At 29.9% G+C, this 20,482-nt stretch overlaps 2 protein-coding genes and 2 long non-coding RNA genes across 7 annotated transcripts; 2 read left to right on the top strand and 2 right to left on the bottom strand.

Annotated features, from left to right (window-relative positions):
- Positions 1 to 7,584: 7,584 nt before the first annotated feature.
- LOC145194675 (zinc metalloproteinase nas-4-like) lies at positions 7,585 to 9,421 on the bottom strand. Its single transcript, XM_090080171.1, has 7 exons — positions 9,268 to 9,421; positions 9,044 to 9,169; positions 8,560 to 8,677; positions 8,345 to 8,451; positions 8,161 to 8,232; positions 7,865 to 8,083; positions 7,585 to 7,725 (listed from the first exon to the last, which is right to left on the bottom strand). The coding sequence occupies exons 1-7, from the start codon at positions 9,344 to 9,346 to the stop codon at positions 7,706 to 7,708; spliced, it is 741 nt and encodes a 246-aa protein (XP_089936297.1). The 5' UTR covers positions 9,347 to 9,421; the 3' UTR covers positions 7,585 to 7,705.
- A 101-nt stretch (positions 9,422 to 9,522) lies between these two features.
- LOC149891741 (uncharacterized) lies at positions 9,523 to 12,305 on the top strand. Its single transcript, XR_016450176.1, has 3 exons — positions 9,523 to 9,638; positions 9,791 to 10,623; positions 11,998 to 12,305. It is a non-coding gene; the product is annotated as an uncharacterized LOC149891741 (long non-coding RNA).
- Positions 12,306 to 12,463: 158 nt separating this feature from the next.
- LOC149891739 (zinc metalloproteinase nas-6-like) lies at positions 12,464 to 18,045 on the top strand. Its single transcript, XM_090077558.1, has 6 exons — positions 12,464 to 12,615; positions 12,713 to 12,838; positions 13,031 to 13,148; positions 13,385 to 13,491; positions 17,449 to 17,520; positions 17,597 to 18,045. The coding sequence occupies exons 1-6, from the start codon at positions 12,534 to 12,536 to the stop codon at positions 17,824 to 17,826; spliced, it is 735 nt and encodes a 244-aa protein (XP_089933684.1). The 5' UTR covers positions 12,464 to 12,533; the 3' UTR covers positions 17,827 to 18,045.
- Positions 14,325 to 17,202, bottom strand: LOC149891740 (uncharacterized). Of its 4 annotated transcripts, none has more exons than XR_016449552.1 (5): positions 17,184 to 17,202; positions 15,931 to 15,987; positions 15,237 to 15,420; positions 14,812 to 15,001; positions 14,325 to 14,472 (listed from the first exon to the last, which is right to left on the bottom strand). It is a non-coding gene; the product is annotated as an uncharacterized LOC149891740 (long non-coding RNA). The 4 variants fall into 4 exon arrangements; XR_016449551.1 differs by lacking the exon at positions 17,184 to 17,202 and adding an exon at positions 16,964 to 17,057; XR_016449550.1 differs by lacking the exon at positions 17,184 to 17,202 and adding an exon at positions 16,964 to 17,013 and having other exon boundaries at positions 15,931 to 16,001.
- Positions 18,046 to 20,482: the final 2,437 nt, after the last annotated feature.

Genomic DNA, 20,482 nt, shown 5'->3' with positions numbered 1-20,482 from the left:
TAGTAAAAATGGAAATTATTTCAATGTTTAAATTTATAATATATATTTACAACAAAGCAGAATTATTTTCTCATCGCTTAAATAATCAGATTTTAAAAATTAATCTTTTTGATATAAAGATTAGAAATTTCACAAATAAGCACTCACTCTATGACAGAGGCGCTTCTTTATTTTTTTTAACTCCCAAAAATAAAAGTTGAATTTAAGATTTCAAGTCTCAAATCTTAAGTTCGTTCTTGTATTCCGGTCTTAATGTTAAACTGAAAACGATTGCAATATAACATACATATTGCTCTTCGTTGAATTTTTACATTCAGTTTGATTACATTACGTTTTTTAAAATTCGACTTCTGAAATGTGCCCCAATGTGTTTCAAAATTTGATAACCAAAAAAAACTATTAAAAAACTGTCTAAGATATAAAAAATAAAAAGAATTGCCTGCTTATTGTAATTGTGTGAAAGCTAACTAAAATATCTATTTCAATCATTATTTACAATTTTAATTGGACGCATAGATAGAAAACAAATATTTTTGCGAGTGCTTGACATCATCTCCTGGATCTTGCTTTAAATTAATTTTTTTTGAAGCTGCTATCTACTTTTTCTCCAAGTCATCTTCATCTGAAGCTGATTTCCTGCTTTCCAATAGGATTCCGCTTACAATTGTTGCGGTAATCAAATCGTCATAAAACAATTAATGTCCCCCTGGTTAATATCATCGAAACGTCGCCACAGTGGAGTATTTATACGAAAAAGTTGATCAAAAGTCGATTTTCAAAATTTTGTCAAAATTTGTTTTTATTGGTGCATTGTTAAAGCATAATAAAGGTTACATCCCTAATTGGTCATTTCGGTTACCCATCTCCCTCCCACCTTATTGGGGCAGCTTTAAAAGTCGAGTAATTGTGGTAATGAATTCAATTGTTTTTCAACGTTCCTGTTGACGAGCATTATTACAAATCGTTTTTTGAGTTTGTGGTTAGTGACAAATTTTAAAAATCACAATGGATATTGAAAAAGAAGGTAAGCTCATACTTTTGGTATATTTATTTTCTCTATTTTATATGTTACTGTCACATTTCTCATCAATTACATTTGATGTAAAAAATTTAACGTTTTTTTTTATATACACGATGTTAAAAAGTGTTTTTGAATATCAATTAAGCCTTATTAAGCTACGAGCTTGTGCTTCACGTAAAGCTTAGATATTCAATTTACCATTTAAGAAAAAAAAAGTTGCGCAAGTACGCGCCCTAAGATTTTTTTAATTTTTTTAGTCAATAAGGGAAAAACATTTTTTTTGTGATTAAAAATTTTATTTAATTTAATTCATATTTTTATTGTAGAATCTCAAGCTATCACAATAGAGATGACTAGACAATCACTTTATGAAGACTTGGAGCAAAGTTCCGAGAAAAAAATTGATGACAAATTCGTGTTTTTATTAGAACAACTTAAAAACATAACTAAATGCCCTGCAAATGAAGAAAGTGCACTAAAAACCATTTTTTCACCTTTTAAGTTCTAATTTAAACAAAAATGGGAAGACGCTAGCCGTAAAAGAAAGCATTTTTTAAAAAATAACAAACAATGGCTCAATACCACCATAGCTCTACCAACTTGGACGGTGGCAATACCCGGCCGACCGTCAAAAGAATTTTGTGAATTGAGTTCACCAACGAGAAGGCGAAAAACAAGGGTTTTAAGGGAACATATACCTTGTGAGCAGTTGATGTATGCTGTTCAAATGAGTCAGGTGCTGCAGGGAACAGTGACGCGTCTAACGTTATAAAGGAAATTTTACTTACACCAGCAAAAGCCAAACAATATAGAAAAAGTGACACATCTACTGAAGATATCATTAAAAAGTACACACCATCAGAAGCGTTGTCAATTTTTGAGGAAGGTGATGTGACTAAAAAACAATATGAAATTATTCATGCAGCCAACAAGAATATCTGTGAAATGGAATGTTAAGTGGAATGTTATCAACCAGAAGAATCGATAACAATTACAGAATCTTGTTCAGAAATTAAATTACAAGATCTTCTGGATCACACGTCTAGGCGATTATGTTGTTATTTGAACGAAGTTATTGAAACTTTAAATGAAAAAGAAAGAAATATTTTAGAATTGATTTCGAAATGGGGTTGTGATGGCTCGCAACAACAAACGTTTAAACAAAAATTTCAAAACAGCGACGATAGCGACGCTAACATATTTCAAAGTTCTTTTGTGCCCCTACAGCTCATATGCCATATTGGTAACCAAAAGAAAGTGCTTTGGCAAAACCCAGCACCATCATCTACAAGGTATTGCCAACCAATAAAAATACGTTTTATTCGGGAGAGCAAAGACGTAACGAATGATGAAATCGAATGCGTAGAGAACCAAATGAAAGGCTTCAGAAAAAGTGAAATAAAGAACGCTTTTGGTGGTAATTTGCAAATAAAGTATGTATTTCTTTTTACTATGATTGATGGAAAAGTTTGCAATGCTGCTACAAATACGACATCAACAATGAAATGCTAAATATGTGGCCAAACTTCAAAAGATTTTAATGACTTGAATAAAAAAACGACAGAAAGCCGTGAAACATTGAAATTTGGGCTATCAATAATGCACGCAAGAATCAAATTTTTTGAATCCTTGCTGCATATATCATATAAAATACCAATAAAAAAATGACAAGCAAGAACAGAAGAAGATAAAAAAATAGTAGCGGAAACAAAATAAAGAGTTCAAAATGCTTTTAAAGATGAATCAGGGCTGTCGGTTGATATTCCTAAGGCTGGATTTGGGAACAGTAATGATGGGAATACATCAAGAAGATTTTTCGCCGATCCCTTAACCGCTTCTCGCATCACAGGGGTTGATAAAAATCTTATAAAAAAAATGTAATGTCATTTTGGAAGCAATTTCGAGTGGGCATCAAGTTAATGTAAAAAAATTTTAAAATTTTGCAAATGAGACGGCTAAACTTTATGTTAATTTATATGGATGGCACCCAATGACGCCGACTATGCATAACGTTTTAAGACATGGCACCACAATAATTGAACAGGCTATACTGCCTATTGGCCAGCTATTAGAAGAAGCAGCCGAAGCCAGAAAAAAACATTTCCGTCTTTATTGGCAGAATTATGCGAGGAAGTCTTCGCGAGAAAACTGTAATAGAGATATTTTAAACAGACTTCTGCTAACTTCGGATCCTTTGCTAAGCAGTATGAGAAAAAGACCCCAGGAAAAAAGAAAACCGTTCTCCAGTGAGACAATAGGACTCTTGATGCCGGAAACATTAGAAGACTCACAAGCAATGACGATTGACGATATATCAGATATTGATTCTGATTGAAAATGATTGCATTGACATGTACAAAAAGATTTTATTTTATTTTGGATTAAATATAGGGCTATAATGATAAATTTAAATTGTTAATTTCAAATTGTTTAGTTGTCAAATCATTAGCTCCTTGTAGCGGATTAACCATAGGATTTAATCCTTTAACGAAAAATAATTCATGACAACAGTTATAACCTAAGGATTAAGTTTAGTGATTAAGAAACCCAGTATAGGTTTAGATGCATCTTTCAAGTGTGATTATCCTTTTTAGTAATATAAATTTAGTTATTTGTCGTTATGTTAAATAATTGTAAAGTTGTAGATATTTGTAAAGTATGTAAGATGTATAAAAATATGTATTTTTTGTTTTAATATATAAATTTTTTACATTTCATGTGTGACTAATCGCTTTTAATACAATATAATGACCCTAAACTTCTTTTTACTACATATCACATCGATAATAAACATAAAATAACTTTGTTCAACTTTTCATTTGAAATACTCCACTGTGCGTCGCTCTCTTGAAGTAACCTGTCAAACAACAACGGATTCGAGCAATTCTTCTACCACTAGCTGTGATATTCGATCTCTTCTTTGTGTTTATCACATCTTTGCATAACAATACCATTATAATATATTAATAAATTGAACTCGTTTTACAATACGACTCTTACGTAAAACAACAATAGTTGATCAATAACTTTCAGTAACTCGCTGCTGAGGAAAATTTGGAGGTTTTGCAACTTTAGGTACCAATTCGACACCACTTTGTTCAACCATTCTAGAGACTTTTTGGAGTAGTGGATTGTAGCCAAATCAGTCAAAAGTATTGTGGGCGTATCATGCTTTTTATTAAATGGGAGAAGGCGTTTCTTTAAGCATTTTTCTATGTACAAATACGAGCTCAAAGTCTTACGAATTATGTATGCTGCACTTTTAAAACCACAGGAGCAGATTGCTTGCCATACAAGGAACTTAGGAGCAAATTTTTCAGTTTGAATATACTTGAATTTTTTTTGGGAATATTTCTACCTTTTGACTGATAAAAATATTGCTGGCAAATTGTGAGAAGTTTTTTTTGCAATTCGTTTCATCGTCCTCAATTATGCAAAAAATTTCTCGGCTTAAAATTTTATATAGTTTTTTGAACGAAGAATTGCTTTAACTTCTCCATTAATGATTGCTTTGGAGTTATATTTTTATGATATGAATAAAGTACAGCTATCCCTATAAATAGTACACTGTAGTTGGGATAATTTGAAAGTTAGGCCTCTTTGGCTCTCAACACCTCATACAACTTCAGTACAACAGCTTGAGTCACACCATATCAGTCACGTGATACAAATGGCTCAGCAAAACTATCCAAAAGAGTAATATTGCTTTTCTTACAGACTGTGATGTGGATACCAACTCTACGGAATAGTCTGTAAGAAAAACAACAATCCAATCAATTGTCGCTGTCGGATGTGATACTGCTAATGTACTGGTAGAGTTGGTGGTATCGTTAGATTGTCAGAATTAAAGTTTGTCATCTTTGTTTACTATAAGTCTATGGTCTGACTACAAAAAACTGCCGTTTATTTTGTCTGAGAAAACTGAAGCGGAATTTCTTCAGGCAACAGCAATGATCTTGTCTGTGTGTTCCTTACAAATTGCATCAATGGGTTACTTACAAAATCATACAATCTTAAAATATTAGTATGTATATATATTGCAAGAGTGTATGAACCTAAGTGAATTTACATCAAAATGAAACCGTCGTAAAAAAGATGGTATATACACCTTTAGCATACAAGCTTTAGATTAAATGCCGAAGTATACGAAGCATCTACCAAAAAACCTATTAAGCAATAATCAATCGACGAAATTTTAAAGGGATCTATTATGAATTAAACAAATGGTAACACAAAAGCGTTTCATTTTCCTCAAAGATTGATGTTTACAAATTGAAACTTCACGTAAACTTTATACTTACAATACATTTAGATGAAGATGACAAGTTGCCATCAGAAATTATTCATTGAATCAGAAGTGCTTTTTTAGCTTTTTTTGGATGACCTGGCTTTTTCTCAGGTTCATTTCAGTATTTTTGGCTTCAGAAGGTGGATTGTATAGTTTCAAACGTAAAATCCACTTCTTTTAGAATTCTTTTAGTCTCAATAGAATCATGCGTGTGTTGTGAAGTGGTTCTGTATAATATTACAATGGATTAGAAACTGTCACGCTAAAGATAAATGATTGAACACATAGGCTCCTTTCAAAAAATTGCATCGGTAGAAGTCATTTTATTTTTCTTCAGTTTTATCTTAAATCTTGTTTAAAAAACCTTTTTTTTTTTTTCAAAAGTTTTTTAGTTTTATTTACATTTTCAAATTGCATCTTTCAGAATTCATTATTTGTTTCCAGTTCCATTGTTTGTAGGTTTTTTTTGTTTGTTTTTATTTTGAAAATCCGGTGGCTCTGATGAAAATTGTTTAATAAATTCATGATGTACTATGATTAAAAGAAATTTAAAATTGCTCTAATAATTGAAAAAAGTTTTATAAAAAAGTAAATATACCTAGATGTAACTAGCTTCAACTGGGAATTATTTATTTTCTACTGAAAGAAATGTTTTTGTTTTTCTTATTTAAATAGAAAAAGAAACCATAAAATAAACGATTTTTTTACTGGCAAGAAATAAATTTCGAAAACTAAGCGAAATACGTGAATTCATTATTCCAAAACTTAAATTTGCCAGGTGCTGAAAGAAATGATGCAAAATTGCATTTTGACAAATTAAATGTTAATTTAGTTTGGTAACATACATAATTTGATTTAATATCAGCTTATTTCCGGACACAATTATATTTTTCTCCACCATGTTTCAAAGTGGGCAATTAATTTTTCGGATTTGTTCATTGGCCATAAGAACAATGAACAACTAATTTCATCTAATTCGTTTAATTTTTTAGTCATTGATTTGGAGCCCAGTTTACATGTTACTTTAGCAAATTCAACTAGAACTTCTCTATTCTTCACAAAAGTCAATAGTTTATTTACTGGTAATTTCCCGAATAAATTGGCTAATCAAGCCTGCATTTTCTTGTGCCCTAACTGCATTTTACTTTATAATTCAAAAAAATTTCAGAGTTTATAGTTAATGCGCTCTCGTATGATTAGCTTTGATAAATTGACAAGTTGTCTACCATCTCTTTCTGTGGTTGATCTTGTTTTTAACCCTTCCTTCAAGCCAAAATTTCTTCTCTATTCAACTGACTGTGGGCATTCATAGAATAAACTGACACGCTCATTTGCTTTAAGAACTTTGTTTGTTTAGAACCGCACAAATGATCAAATTTCGTACAGGGGAATCTCTGTTTTATTTTCCATGTTAAGTAACTTTTATGAGATGTTTTTTGGTTAATTTGAAAAATTTAACTTTTCACAGGAAAAAGAATTTATCTTTTCCCATATTCATTTGTTTGAAGAAAAGTTTTTTGAAAGAAAATTTAAATTGTGACTAAAATAAGAAAGTTTTATAAAAAAGAAAAAATTAACTACGTTTAAATTTTTTATTCTTTATAATAATTTTTTGAAATAAAATTAAAGTTGTATGTTTTTTTGGCACAATAATTGTTATTATTTTTTTTTTTGCGCGCGCGCATTTTCATTTTTATAGTAGTAAAATAAATATCTAATATGCCAAACACAACTGCTGAAATCTTTTTGTACAAAAAACTTATTTTATACGAAAAAATAAAAGCCATACTAAAGTCTTATTTTTATAAGAAATAAAAAACTATCCATTTGAGATTTAAGAGTTTCAATCCATCTTTCATTTATGATTTTATTGAAACTTTGACTTCGAGATCAGCCCATGATTTCTGGACATGTGGCACCTTATTGCTTTACAATTACACATTTTCATATTTTTTTTATTTAAAAAAAATGCATTCAATTTAAAGAAATTAAGTTATTCAGTAACTTAGTACTTTATATAAAAAAAAAAATTTTATTTTACTAGCTTCATCAATTCCAGGAAAATGTACCCTACAATATGAACATGTGTTAAATACTTTAAAAACTTTAAATTGATTTTATTTAACTAAAAAAAAATGTAAAACAAAAAAAAACATAAAAACTGAAAGCCCTGGATACTTAATGTGATAATTGGTATTATCCATTATCCTTAAACTTGGGTAAAATTTCTAAAACTTCTGAACGGTAAACTCATTAAATATAAAAGTTAAGTAAATATTTAGTCAACGAACCATTTATATTTTAAAAGACATTACAAGACTTTTACCAACGTTAAGTTTATTGGATTTTGTTGTTTTGCTTTGTTTGGTTCCAGGACATTCCGAGCTGCAAACTCCTTATTTGTATAGTTTACTTCCTAAAAAAAATTTCAAATATATCTTTAATTAATTTTGTTATTGCTTTAAAATTTTATTCAAGTTTTATACTTAATTAATCATCAGATAATACGATATGCGATAATACGATATGTTTAGCATGTAAAAGCTTTTAATCACCTGGACATTTGTACATGGCATTGATCTGTTTAACGTCGATTTGGCTAAAGCCGAATCTTGCACCAATTACTTTTTGCTTAGAAGGGTCTTTGGTTGTAATTGTCACTCGTCCTCCACCAAATGCAGTTTCCCCATAATGCATCATTGAATGGTAATCGTAAGGAAAACCCAAGCTATTAATAGTGTTTGCAGGTTGTTTATCAAAGTTGAATCGCATTGCTTAATTAAAAAAGCATTAGATATTTAAACGTTTAATATTTTTCATTATGTTAAAAGATCCATACAAAGGCACCTACATGATTGTATGTTGTTCCAGTTTATAGTTACAAAATTATCTCGATCTGGTCTGCTTTGCTCATGGTACAAACCTTTAATAAAAAGTAAACTTAATTTAGGCATTTAAAAAAGTTAAAAATCATTTGCTTGTATTAGTTAAGTAAAAGTTGTAAATTGAGCAAAAATCTATGAAGGTAAAATTACCTATACTATGTCCAATTTCATGCAATATTGTTCCAAGTTGTAAACAACCGTTAGCTAGTGAAATATCATTGACTCTACCTTGTCTGTAACCGACTGGAGAGGAGCAACTAGAAAAATGTTGAAACTGCTTATTTTTATTTCTATAGTTTGAAGTAAATATATTTTAAAAACTTATTTGTAAACAAGACTAAAATGAAATACATTTTTATACGTACCCGCCACCAGGATAAAAGCTGATGTAGGAAGGCTGATTTGTTCTTTTAACAAACCTCAAACAGGTGTATTTATGGTATTCGTTAAAAGCTTGTAATACCTTGTTATGGTTTGCGGGATCTTAAAAAGGAACTAAAAAATATAATTATGTATGCAGGTACATACATACATACATACATACATACATACATACATACATACATACATACATACATACATACATACATACATACATACATACATACATACATACATACATACATACATACATACATACATACATACATACATACATACATACATACATACATACATACATACATACATACATACATACATACATACATACATACATACATACATACATACATACATACACACACACACACACACATATATATATATATATATATATATATATATATATATATATATATATATATATATATATACATACTCAGTCCGTTTCTTACAAAAAAATCTTACCCATTCTACTAAGGTCGTATGGGACAATACCACTTGGCCATCGTCCTCCTACAATACTTGCAAAAGCATTAGTACCGCTTTTCTCATCAGGGTCCAACACCATATCTCCTTGGAACATGCCAATATCTGAAAAGAAGAAATTCCAGAAGTTTAAAAAATGTCTTTCATGTTTAAAAGACGTTTTAACTGGGAAATAAAACAAAACAAAACAAAACAAAACTTACTTTCCATTTCTGGAACCCATACTCCACCATAAGCATTCACTATGCAACTAAGAATCAAGACAGTTAATGAAATCATCATGACTTTTTTATATTAAAAAGTATCGAGGATTCGTTCATTAAAAATCGAAACTTTTATAAGTTCAACGAGAACGAATAAATACAGTTGTTTAAAGATATTTGACTTCATTTTAAGCTGTGCAAGCAAAATCGCCTATTTTATGATTTTGAGTTATTTCAAAAAAAGACTTTTTCTTTGCCTAGCTTTAACTATGTAATTTACAAACGTTAGCTTTTTTTTTATCAAAGTGATTTTTAATAAAATAACAATTCTGCGAAAAAATACTTACAATAAAAAATGGGGGAAGAAAAAGGTATGTTAGGATAATTATAAAATCAATACGATTTTGAAATCAGTTCAAGGCATTCGTCTGTGTAAAAAGCCCTAAACAGTAAACTAAACTGTGTGTGCTTTTTTTGTGTTATATATAATTAAATTAATATAAATTTTTTATTGTAACTCTAGAAACCCAAGTTAAGATCAAATCATGGCCTGAGATAAATATGTCCACGAGGTATTAAATTGTGACCGAGATGCCCAGGATGGCCAGGATTAAATAGCCAGGGCCAAGTTAATGGACCCAAACAAATGCTTTTTAAAATGAAACATAATAAATCCATACATTACTGCCTGAAATCTCTATATAACTTATAAACGCCTGCTTTTAAAAGCTGGTGAATAGCTTAATTTGGTAAAAATATTTCAGATGTTAATATCTTCTATTATTTTGGTTTGCATACGCTCGTCTTTTTATTATTAGCAAAACTTACTCTAATAATTGACTTGAAGGAGAAAAATAATTTTATTGTAATTTGAAGTCCAAATTTAAAAGGCGAGTTATGAAAATTTTTTCGATTAGTTTAACAATTACTTTTACGATTTAACCGAGTTATACAAGTCTGTGAAATATTGTGAGCAGGAAAAACACTTAATGTTTAATTTTAACTCAACTCAAATATCATAACGTATTTAATCAAAGAAAAGTGTGAGACAGCCGAAAATCAGTAGGATTTACAATTGCATGAAAAAATAAATGTCACGCTGTTAAAGTCATCAGTCATCCAATTTTTACAAACAAGTCGAGACCAGAGACGAAATCTAATGATAACTGGTAAAACCTGTTTTAGAGAATCATGACAAAAAGATCAAAACAAAAACACTAAACGAATTTGAAGATCAAGTCCATTATCTGTGCTAGAGCAACACCTGATCTAAGAAACATTTGCGGATTCAGAAAAGAAGAGGTAAAGAAAAAGAAGTAAAGGGATACTTTCAAAGAAAAAGTGAAGATTTTTAAAGTGAGAATCGTTCTAATACAGACACTTACAGATGGACACTTTGATGATAAGAGGATCTTTTTGATTGCATATCTTAAAGAAATATCTTTATGATTTTTTATCTTTTGACTTTTGACTGCATATTATTATTTGTATTTATAAAGTTAAAAGAATATTCTTGAGTTGAATATTCTTTAATTCTTAAACTCCCAAACACCCTAGCATAACTAAGCGAAACAAACACATTCTCCAAAGACAAAACATATCTCCGTGCAAAGTAAACACCCGCTCTCACAACTCACTGAAAAAAGGGATAATGATAGCAACTGCACCGTATATACAACAGGTGCGTCGAGACCTACCTAATCTTATAACGATTTCAAGTTTTCCGAACTCGTCGAACTTTTGAAACACCATTTGAAGGTTTTTCAAAAGTGTTTGCAAACCGACGAAAAGTGTGAGTGTTAATTTAAAATGCTTTTTGAAACTAACAGGGAGTACCGTTCAAGCACTACTTTTGCTCAATACAATCCGTTCTTAACCGCGTCATTATCCAAAACAATCAAACTCTAACTCCATCATAACCTTTGCTTTTAATTTTTTTCAAGAATCTTAATTACCTTCTCCTCCGTTTTGATTTGTTAAAAAATTGTATTTTTTCTAAAGCTAATACAATGTCTTATCCCTCTACCGTTTTTGTTCGCTTTTCGTGCAGCCATTACCACATACCATCCGAGCGAAACTAATTTTACAATGGCTCTAGACTTATTTTTTTTGTTGCTATTACCTATCTAAAACTCTGATTTGTATTAACATTACTTACATCACGGAGTAAATAAAGTTTTACATTCTTGAACTTCAATGCATTTTTCCAAAACTTACATACAGTTTGATGCGCAGAACCAAACATACAACTCGATGAGCCAAATCAAATCGTGCAAGCAGAGACAAGAAATAAGTTTTTAAAATGAAAACATTAACACACCATGTTCATGAAAGTATTCAACGGAACGGGGGTGGGAGAGGGGATTGATTTAGTGTTTACTAAGTTGTAAAGAAGAGAAAAAAGGTCCTTCCTAAAATTTACCATTTACAAATTGTTCTTAGGAATGACTCGAATAACACGTAAAAAACCGGTTTTATTTTTGTGACCGGTTTTATTTATTTTTCGTTTTTATTTTGCCGACCGTTTTTTTAAATTATTTTAAAACCAAGCCTTCGTCATAAAGCAACAGTCAATTTTCAAAGTTTATATCGAAATAAAATTTTCAATATTTTACTCCCTAATCTAACTTGCATTTTTGAGTTCTTGCATTTACAACTTTTTCCTCTATTTACAATTCTAAATTCTCAACTTCAGTCATGCGAAAATGTATTTTTTTATATTTCGTTTAGTATTGCGTTCAACCGCCCGTATAAGAAGTTTCTGTATTATAAAAACTACTTGATTGTTATAATGACGTCAACACAGGAAATGTTTTCTACCGATATTTTGCGTTGAATCGATGACACGCGATAGATTGAACAATCGAAATAATATACTAGCCAAACGGCATTTCCATTTAGGACCGAACCGAATTTCGCGGCGGTGAGAACGGAGATTATACGCTACACTTACTATTATTGCATACCTATGGTAGAATTCTAAATAAAAGTTATCTTATCAAGTAATTGACAGACTTAAAAAATAATTTTCTTCGAAATCAAAATCACCAAAACTCCCAGCGTTAGCAAAAAAAAAAAAACTTGTACTTTTAATTGCTGAAATAGAGTGGGATTTCTAATTATTAAAAAAGTGTTTTTCTTTACACAGAATTCAATGAAGTCAAATATACTTAAGCAACTGTGTTTATTCATTTTTTTGTTAAAGTCCTGTAAGGCGAGTTTGTTTTTTTTCTTTCAGAAAATCCAATAAAAATTCTTTACATAAAATGGTCACGATGATATCATCGACAATCTTATTTCTTAGTTGCATCAGCCATGTTGTATCAAATTGGGTCCCAGATATGGAAAGTAATTCATTTATTTTTCAGTTGCTTTATTTTTCAGTCAGTACAACTTTGAACTTTTTAAAGATTTTTGGGCTTTAAAACGAATGTCTTCTTTTCAGATAGTAATTTGTTCCAAGGAGATATGGTATTGGATCCTGACGAGAGAAGTGGCACAAATGCTTTCGCAAGCATTAAGGGAGGGCGCTGGCCGAATAATATTATCCCATTCGACCTTAGCAGAATGAGTAAAGTCCATTTTTTAATAAACTCTTAAAAAATGGAATTTTTTTCTTTTTTGATTAGAATCTCAATTTTTTTACTCATTTTTATTGCTTATTTTTATTTAAGTTAAATTTATGATTATTTATTTTTATTATGATAATTTATCTTTTTTTAAAAGTTCATTTTAAACAGAGTTTTTAAGCGAATTATTTAAGGTGTTGCAAACCATCCCAAAGTACTGAGAGGTTTAGAAGAATACCACAAGCACACCTGTTTAAGGTTTGTTAACAGAACGAACGAAGACACTTATGTAAGCTTTTATCCTGGTAGCGGGTGAGTTTAAGAATTTTTTAAAGTCTGCTTTTATTTTTATAAACATTTAAAAGTATGTAGTTTTTGTCATTTTAAAGGTTGTAAATATATTTATCTCTTAAAACCACATTTTGTAATTTAGATTATAATTGTTTAATAAATTAATACAATAATAAATTATAACTTTCATACAAATGTCTTGCAATGAAAAATTTTCTTCCAAAGCAACTTAAAGAGTGTTTATAATATTTTTCTAGTTGCTCCTCTCCAGTCGGTTACAGACAAGGCAGAATTAATGACATTTCACTGGCAGATGGTTGTTTACAACTTGGAACAGTGTTGCATGAGATTGGACATAGCATAGGTAAACTTATTTTTTACAGTTTTACTGAATCTATAACACTTACCTGACAAATGCGGAGCTTCAAAATATTTTTTTATTAATTATAAAATAGAAGGGCCCAGTAAACATCGAACAGTTGGTAAGTAGTTGGCCCGATCCTAATAACCAACTATTAGCTACAGTTGGGCCAACAGTCGGCTATTTAGTTGGTACCGTGAAAAAAACGTAACGCTTTTACCAACACTTAGCCAACTGTTTTTAAACAATTGTTTGCCATTAACGGCCCAACAGTAATAAAACAGTTGGCTAACAGTTGGTACCATTACCGGCCCAACTATATGATTTTTTTTTCGCGATTTCTTAAATTCACTTTTGCGCTTAAATTGAAAGTGCAAAAGTTATAAATCATGTTTTGAATATTGCTTAATAACAAAGTATAACTTTGCTTTTTCATATTTAATTTTCTATCTAATAGTGATTGTTTGTATATCAGACTTTACCAAACAGTATTACTGTCGACACAAAATATTGTATTATTTATTGATAACTTAGTTGAATACAAAAAAAAGAACAAATTTTTTACACTTTTATTTCCAGACCGTTAAAGAAAAATATTTACAAATAAAGAACTAAAAATATTCTATTATTGTAGTTAATATTATTAAAGGTTTGAAACTAATATTGGCAACTTTAATTAAAAATAATATTGTAAAACGCTAATATTTAAAAACCTGGCGATTTATTAGATAATTATTAATAATAATTAAGAAAAATTAGATTTATAAATAAAATCAAGAAAAATAAGCTTTTATAAATTTTCAAAAGAAAATAATAACTAAATATTCTTTTCATTGATTAACTGCAACTGATTTTTTATAACCTTGCTTTTCGTCTGTCTATTTATTCGCCCATCTCCTTGATCATTTGCGCCCTGAAACCATCTTGAAACCATCGGGTAAATATCTTTATCCTTGGAATTAAGATACTGAATTCTTACTGCTGCTAAAAGAATAAAATGAAAATAAATTTAAAAACTCAATTTATTTTTTGTTTAAATATAAATTATTTTTAAGTTATTTTTAAGCTCTTATATGTATACTTTGCAAATCAAGAATTACATTAACTGGTTAGCAGTTTTAAAAATATGTGCATATGATAATAAGTTCAAGTCACCAAGGGAGAATATAATATCTTACAAATTTACAACTAATGACAACACTGGTAATTGTCATAAGTACTAACATATTATATTCTTTCTTAGTGTTGTAAACATATTTTTGTAAATATAAAAATACAGTTGACTTTAATAGACTAAAAATTTACATAACTAGTAATACTTACATAGTAAGCACTTTAACACAAAATGATAACATCGCAACTTAACCTTGCCCATTCCAGTAGCTATCATCTTACTTGAAGATCCGTTTAGATTACATAAAACGCTAAAATTTTTGGAAAACATGGCTCCCAACACACATCATATGTATTTTGGACGTTCAACTTTACCGCCAATAGAACGCAGATATTCGACCTAAAAACAAATAATGCTACATATTACAACTTTTTTATTTAAACTATTTTTTCAAAGGTAAATGAAAATGTAATGCGGTATAATATAACTAAGGTATTATTAAATTACCTTTGATAAATTACAATTATAAGACTTATAAAAAAACTTATCTTTGATCTTATAAAATAATAGTTACTAGTTTAAACGCAACCTGAAGACTGCTAGAAACATTATAATACAAAAAATAATTTCAAACTTTATAGAGAGCCATCTCAGATTTCATCTGTATCATAAGGTTAAGCCTCTCCAAATCTTCCTTACTTTCCATTGGAAGGCCAGGGGAACAACAATATCTTCATTATCCAAAAAACTTTGAACTTCTAAAAACTTATTTTTTTGCTCCAGTTCTGTTAATCTTAACTCCAAAGCTGCTAACTTCTCTATAAACATACATAAATAATTAAATAATATTTGATTGCATTTGAATCTTATTGGAAAACTGGTTTCAAAAACACAATCTAGTTTTTAAATTGAAGACATACATGGATAAAGGTGTTATGGAACTCAAATATTTGGAGTTAAAATTTTAAACATTTATGTTATTTATCCCTGTAGGTGAATTGATTGCTGTAAAAATGGTATTCTAGCACATTTTTGTGCTGTGTTATTAAGGCCATGGAAAAGAGCGTTATTTAAAACCTTTATCTGCATAAAAAAGTAGAAATGTGTATTTTTGTAACATGAAATATGTATTTTTTTAAAGCCTTCATCCATTTATGACTTATATTAAAACACAAATTAATTTTTTTTACAAAAAATATAAATAGTTTTCCTTTGTCAATATGTCAGCATCTTAATCAATGTATGTATGCGTAACACATATACAATGTATAACAAGTAGTAAAACAAAAACAAAAACAAAAAAACAAATAGTTTATCCAAAACCTTACTTTCCTGATCCCCAAAATTTTGAACAGTTTTCTCATAGTTTTCAGAAGTCGAAGTCCCTTTTAATAAAATGCTATAATTATATGCATTATATGAAATGTATATGTCATATTGTATATACAATTGCATATACCATTTATTTATATACTGCACATATTATGTCAATATTGTATATGGCATATATTATATGCAATATATACAAAATACATAGGGATGTCTGCCAATATTTTTAGGTGGATTTCTCTGACTTTTCCCTGATACTTTCCTGATCTTCTACCTGTTTTCCTTGATTTAATTTAAAGTTACCCAAATTCAACTTCACAAAAATTGACCTAGATTCGTTTAGAAAAATGCTCTTCAACTGCAAAAATGTAAACAATAATACAACCCACACTAAATGTATCAAGTATTGATACATTTAATATGGGTTGTATAATTGTTTACATTTTTGCAAGTGAAGATTCAAGATTCGCTTGATGCAAGTGAAGTTCATAAAACTATCTGCCAAATAAACTTTTATATTACATGTACTATGTACAACTTATTTAAGTTATGTAAGTTTGATGAAGAGCCATTTTCCCTGATTTCTCCCTGATTTTTTTAAAATTCAACCTAATTTCCTTGATTATCCTAGATTTTTTGCAGATATCTGATTTCCCTGACTTTTCCCTGAATTCCCCTGATCTGGCAGACACTCTGTGTGTGTGTATATATATATATATATATATATATATATATATATATATATATATATATATATATATATATATATATATATATATATATATATATATATATATAGATACATACAAACATACATATACATACAGAAATACACACATAAACATACTACTATACACGCACATATACATTTTAGCTGTATTTAAACTTTTGATAATAGTTAAAATAGAGCTAAAATATCTTATACAAATACAACAATGGTGTCATCATAAAAATAAATTAAAAACTCAACCAATGTCAAAAATTATATCTGAATGTGTCACTAATGGATAAATGTAAAATATTTCTACTTACCAGCGTAACGGTTATATTAAGAGGTGTACGAGAGTTTGAGTTTAAAAGTTTAATTAAAGGGTAGAAAAAGCGTTTGAAAGAAAAAAAAATGATAAAAAGCTTCAAACTAAACTAACTCTATTGAATAGTTTTAATCATTGAATGAATCTATTTGAATAATTTTGATAATTAGTCGCATGGTCTAAGTGAATATATTTATAATATACATTTACAAACTTACGGGAAACTTACGATTCAAAAACACGCGGTATACAGTCGGTTAATGGTTGGCAAGAAATGCCAACAGTTAGCCAACTGTAGCCAATACTGGCCCGTCAGTTGGACCAACTAAAGCGTGTTTACTGGGGGGTTTATATTTAAAAACACATTTTACATTATTAACTATTAAGTTATTAAAGTATTTGATTTTAAGCTAAATATTTATACTGATAAATATTTACACTGATAAATGTTTTTACTAACAAACAAATTTTTTTTTGTTTAAGGTTTGTACCACGAGCACAGCAGACCAGATCGTGATAATTTTGTCACTATAAACTGGGGGTTCATTCAACCATGTAAGTGTGTTTAATGGGTCTTTTTGTTATAATGAAATATTTCAGAATTCAGATGTATATTTGATTTCATTTTTAGCGATGCGATTCAACTTTATCAAAGCAATACCAAGCTCTATTGACAGTATGGGTTTTCCCTACGACTATGAATCAATGATGCATTATGGAGAAACTGCGTTTGGTGGAGGACGAGTGACAATTACAACTACAGACCCTTCAAAACAAAAGGTTATTGGTGGAAGACTCGGCTTTAGTATGATAGACATTAAACAAATCAATGCCATGTACAAATGTCAAGTTGATAAGTAATACTTAACAAACTGAAACTTAACGATTTCAAAAACTTAATGGACAAACGAGAAAAAAAAAATGAGGACACTAAATTAAAAAAATGTTTTCTACCTGATCAAGATATTTTACTAAAAAAAAAACGTGTTTATACACAAGTATCTAAAAATTTTAACTATTATATAAAGTATGAAAACTCTTCGGATGCTCTTTCAAAAGAGCCAGAGAACTTTAAGCTAATGGGAAACAGTCTAAGACTCTTTTCTGACCATTTTATGGTCTTAACATTCCAAAGCCAACTTAGATCATTTTTTTGTATTACGAATAACAAAGTTCCTATATGTGAGATAGCTTGATTTTTAAGATTTTTGAACATCGCAAAAAATTAACGAAATTGCTTTAAAAAAAGCGCAAATGCGGTAAAAAAAGAAAATCGATCCATGACTGGTAGGGTAGAGTGAAAACATCTTTTTTTAGAAATTCTCTGATTTCTATATTAATTACAGGAAAACTAAAAAAATGAGACTAAGATCACCAAAACTAGATAAATTGATTGTCTTTTGTCTCTTCCAGTTGCTCATAAGTGAGCTGCATTGTCAGTGGTGGCTGCGTCCGCTGTGAATTAATCCAACCAATCGACTCCCACGTACTCTTTACCATTAAATTGAGAATAGGAACATTGAATTGCCGCACACTTGTTTAATAAGCTTTCATAGTTCTTTCTTCTCTCTGTACCACGTCTAACACCTAATTCTCAAATATGTTGCTTCATCTCATATGACTGCCAGAAAGATATCTTCTTGATGAATTTATTTGAATAACTTTGTAATCTTACGTAACTTTATCCAGCTTACGTAATGCAGCTGCCAGATACCGTAATTTGACTATTGTGCTGCACAGATACCTGCTGCCATGAAGGATAGAAGACTCCTTCTTGATGATGAACCAAATAGGGTTATAAAAACATATAACAAATGTTACTATAGTTACCATATTTGATAAGGGATTGCTGGTAGAAAAATATAATTTGAGAATCCTATTGGCAGTGGTGAGCCACCTAGAATGACTTAATTTTCCATGTAAAAAATGTAAAGCTGATGTTCTGAGCACTTTTCTGTTCACCTCTGGCATTTAAACATTATGGTTTATTGGTTGAAAATCAACAACCTTCAAAATCTCACAAATTTCAAGGGGCTTTCCAATTTTGCCTGAAAAAAATCTAGGACAAAATGTTGGTTCATCCAACTCCTAAAACATATGATGTATTGGAAGCTCATTTTCATGTAGCAAACAAATTACCCATTGTAGTGGCCGTTTAAGTTTCAACTCAATTAATAGAAAAATACCACCCTTGTTTCTAGTGTTCTTCATCACAGCCCAGAACTTGCAATCCTCTTAGTGGCACAACTGAAGCATCAAATTATACAAAAAAATTGTATAGTTTGATGCTTCAGCTGTGCCACTAAGAGGGTTGCAGTGTCCCAAGTAGCCTCCTTTAGGTTCCTGAATCAAAGATATGTGCTCCTCCATCACTATGGTTCTCTTATTATTGGAAAATTGGAGTGTCTGGTTTTTTTTGCCATCAAAGTACAACGATCTTCCAGGAAAGGGTGCTTCGTAGCTTGTACCATGTTAACCTTGGCACAGCAGCATTTCTTTAGATGTTTGCATTTGCAAGAAGATATATAAAGCAGTTTGTACTTATAGTGCTGAAAGCTGTTTTCTTTATTTTCCCTGTCAGAAGTTGGAGTTTTTTGCAGCTTTTTGCTCTGCTCAAAAAGGTTAAAAACTTTCTTTGTCAAGGCTGTAAATGATGGCACAGCTGCTATGTTGATTTATCCCCAAGCTTTTAAGACCAACTTTGCTGTTAAAGTGCTTCATTCTTTTTGGAAAAAATTCAAACAAAATCTAACAATAGTAAATAACTCGAAGTTATGTACGTCACTGTGATGATTTTGCTCATAATACGTATGGATAATACAAACTGATACCTAACATGTTATCTCTTTGATGTTTCTTCTTAGAAATATTTTTGAAAATGTAAAATTTTCGCTATCAATAGTAAATTTGTAACGCAAAAACTTTTAAAAATAATTTTGAATAAAAATGAGACAAGTTTATATCAACTATACAACTTAAGATACAGTCTTTACGTATCCTTTCAATAAGGATCAATTTTTTCCAGTTAATTTTCGTTTGATTTAGGAAAAGATTTTTCTGTACCATACATTATGTTTGGCGTTACTCCACACATTGGAGAGTTCTGGATTAATGAATTTCCAGTAACTTCTAATGTAAGTGAAGACTTGTCCATCTATTATACTTAGTATAAAATGAATTGAAACTAGCAAATATAAAATTGCCATTCAAAAGTTTAACTTAAACTAGTATTTATTTACTCTTATCTTTCTCTGCATCATTTTTTGTAGCTAGAATCATCGTCTTACTCTCTTGAATTATCTCAGATAAATTAAAGGATGAATGAAACTCAATTGAATACTTTGAGTTATAGGATTACGCCACATAATATGCTTTCGGTTGCTACCCATAAAATTCTGAATTGGAGTTGAAGCTGATAAAAATATGTCAGTTGAACAATCCATACTCCAGCTATTTAAAAGAACCAGATCTGCGCAGCCCAGGTTGTTAGAATTTAAATACTATCTTCCTACTACAT

This window comes from Hydra viridissima, unplaced genomic scaffold, assembly GCF_058129835.1.
Source record: "Hydra viridissima isolate aposymbiotic clone 2 unplaced genomic scaffold, HvirCarnegie_v1 scaffold_2, whole genome shotgun sequence".
Classification (NCBI taxonomy): domain Eukaryota; kingdom Metazoa; phylum Cnidaria; class Hydrozoa; order Anthoathecata; family Hydridae; genus Hydra; species Hydra viridissima.
This window is presented reverse-complemented; position numbering and strand designations above follow the sequence as displayed.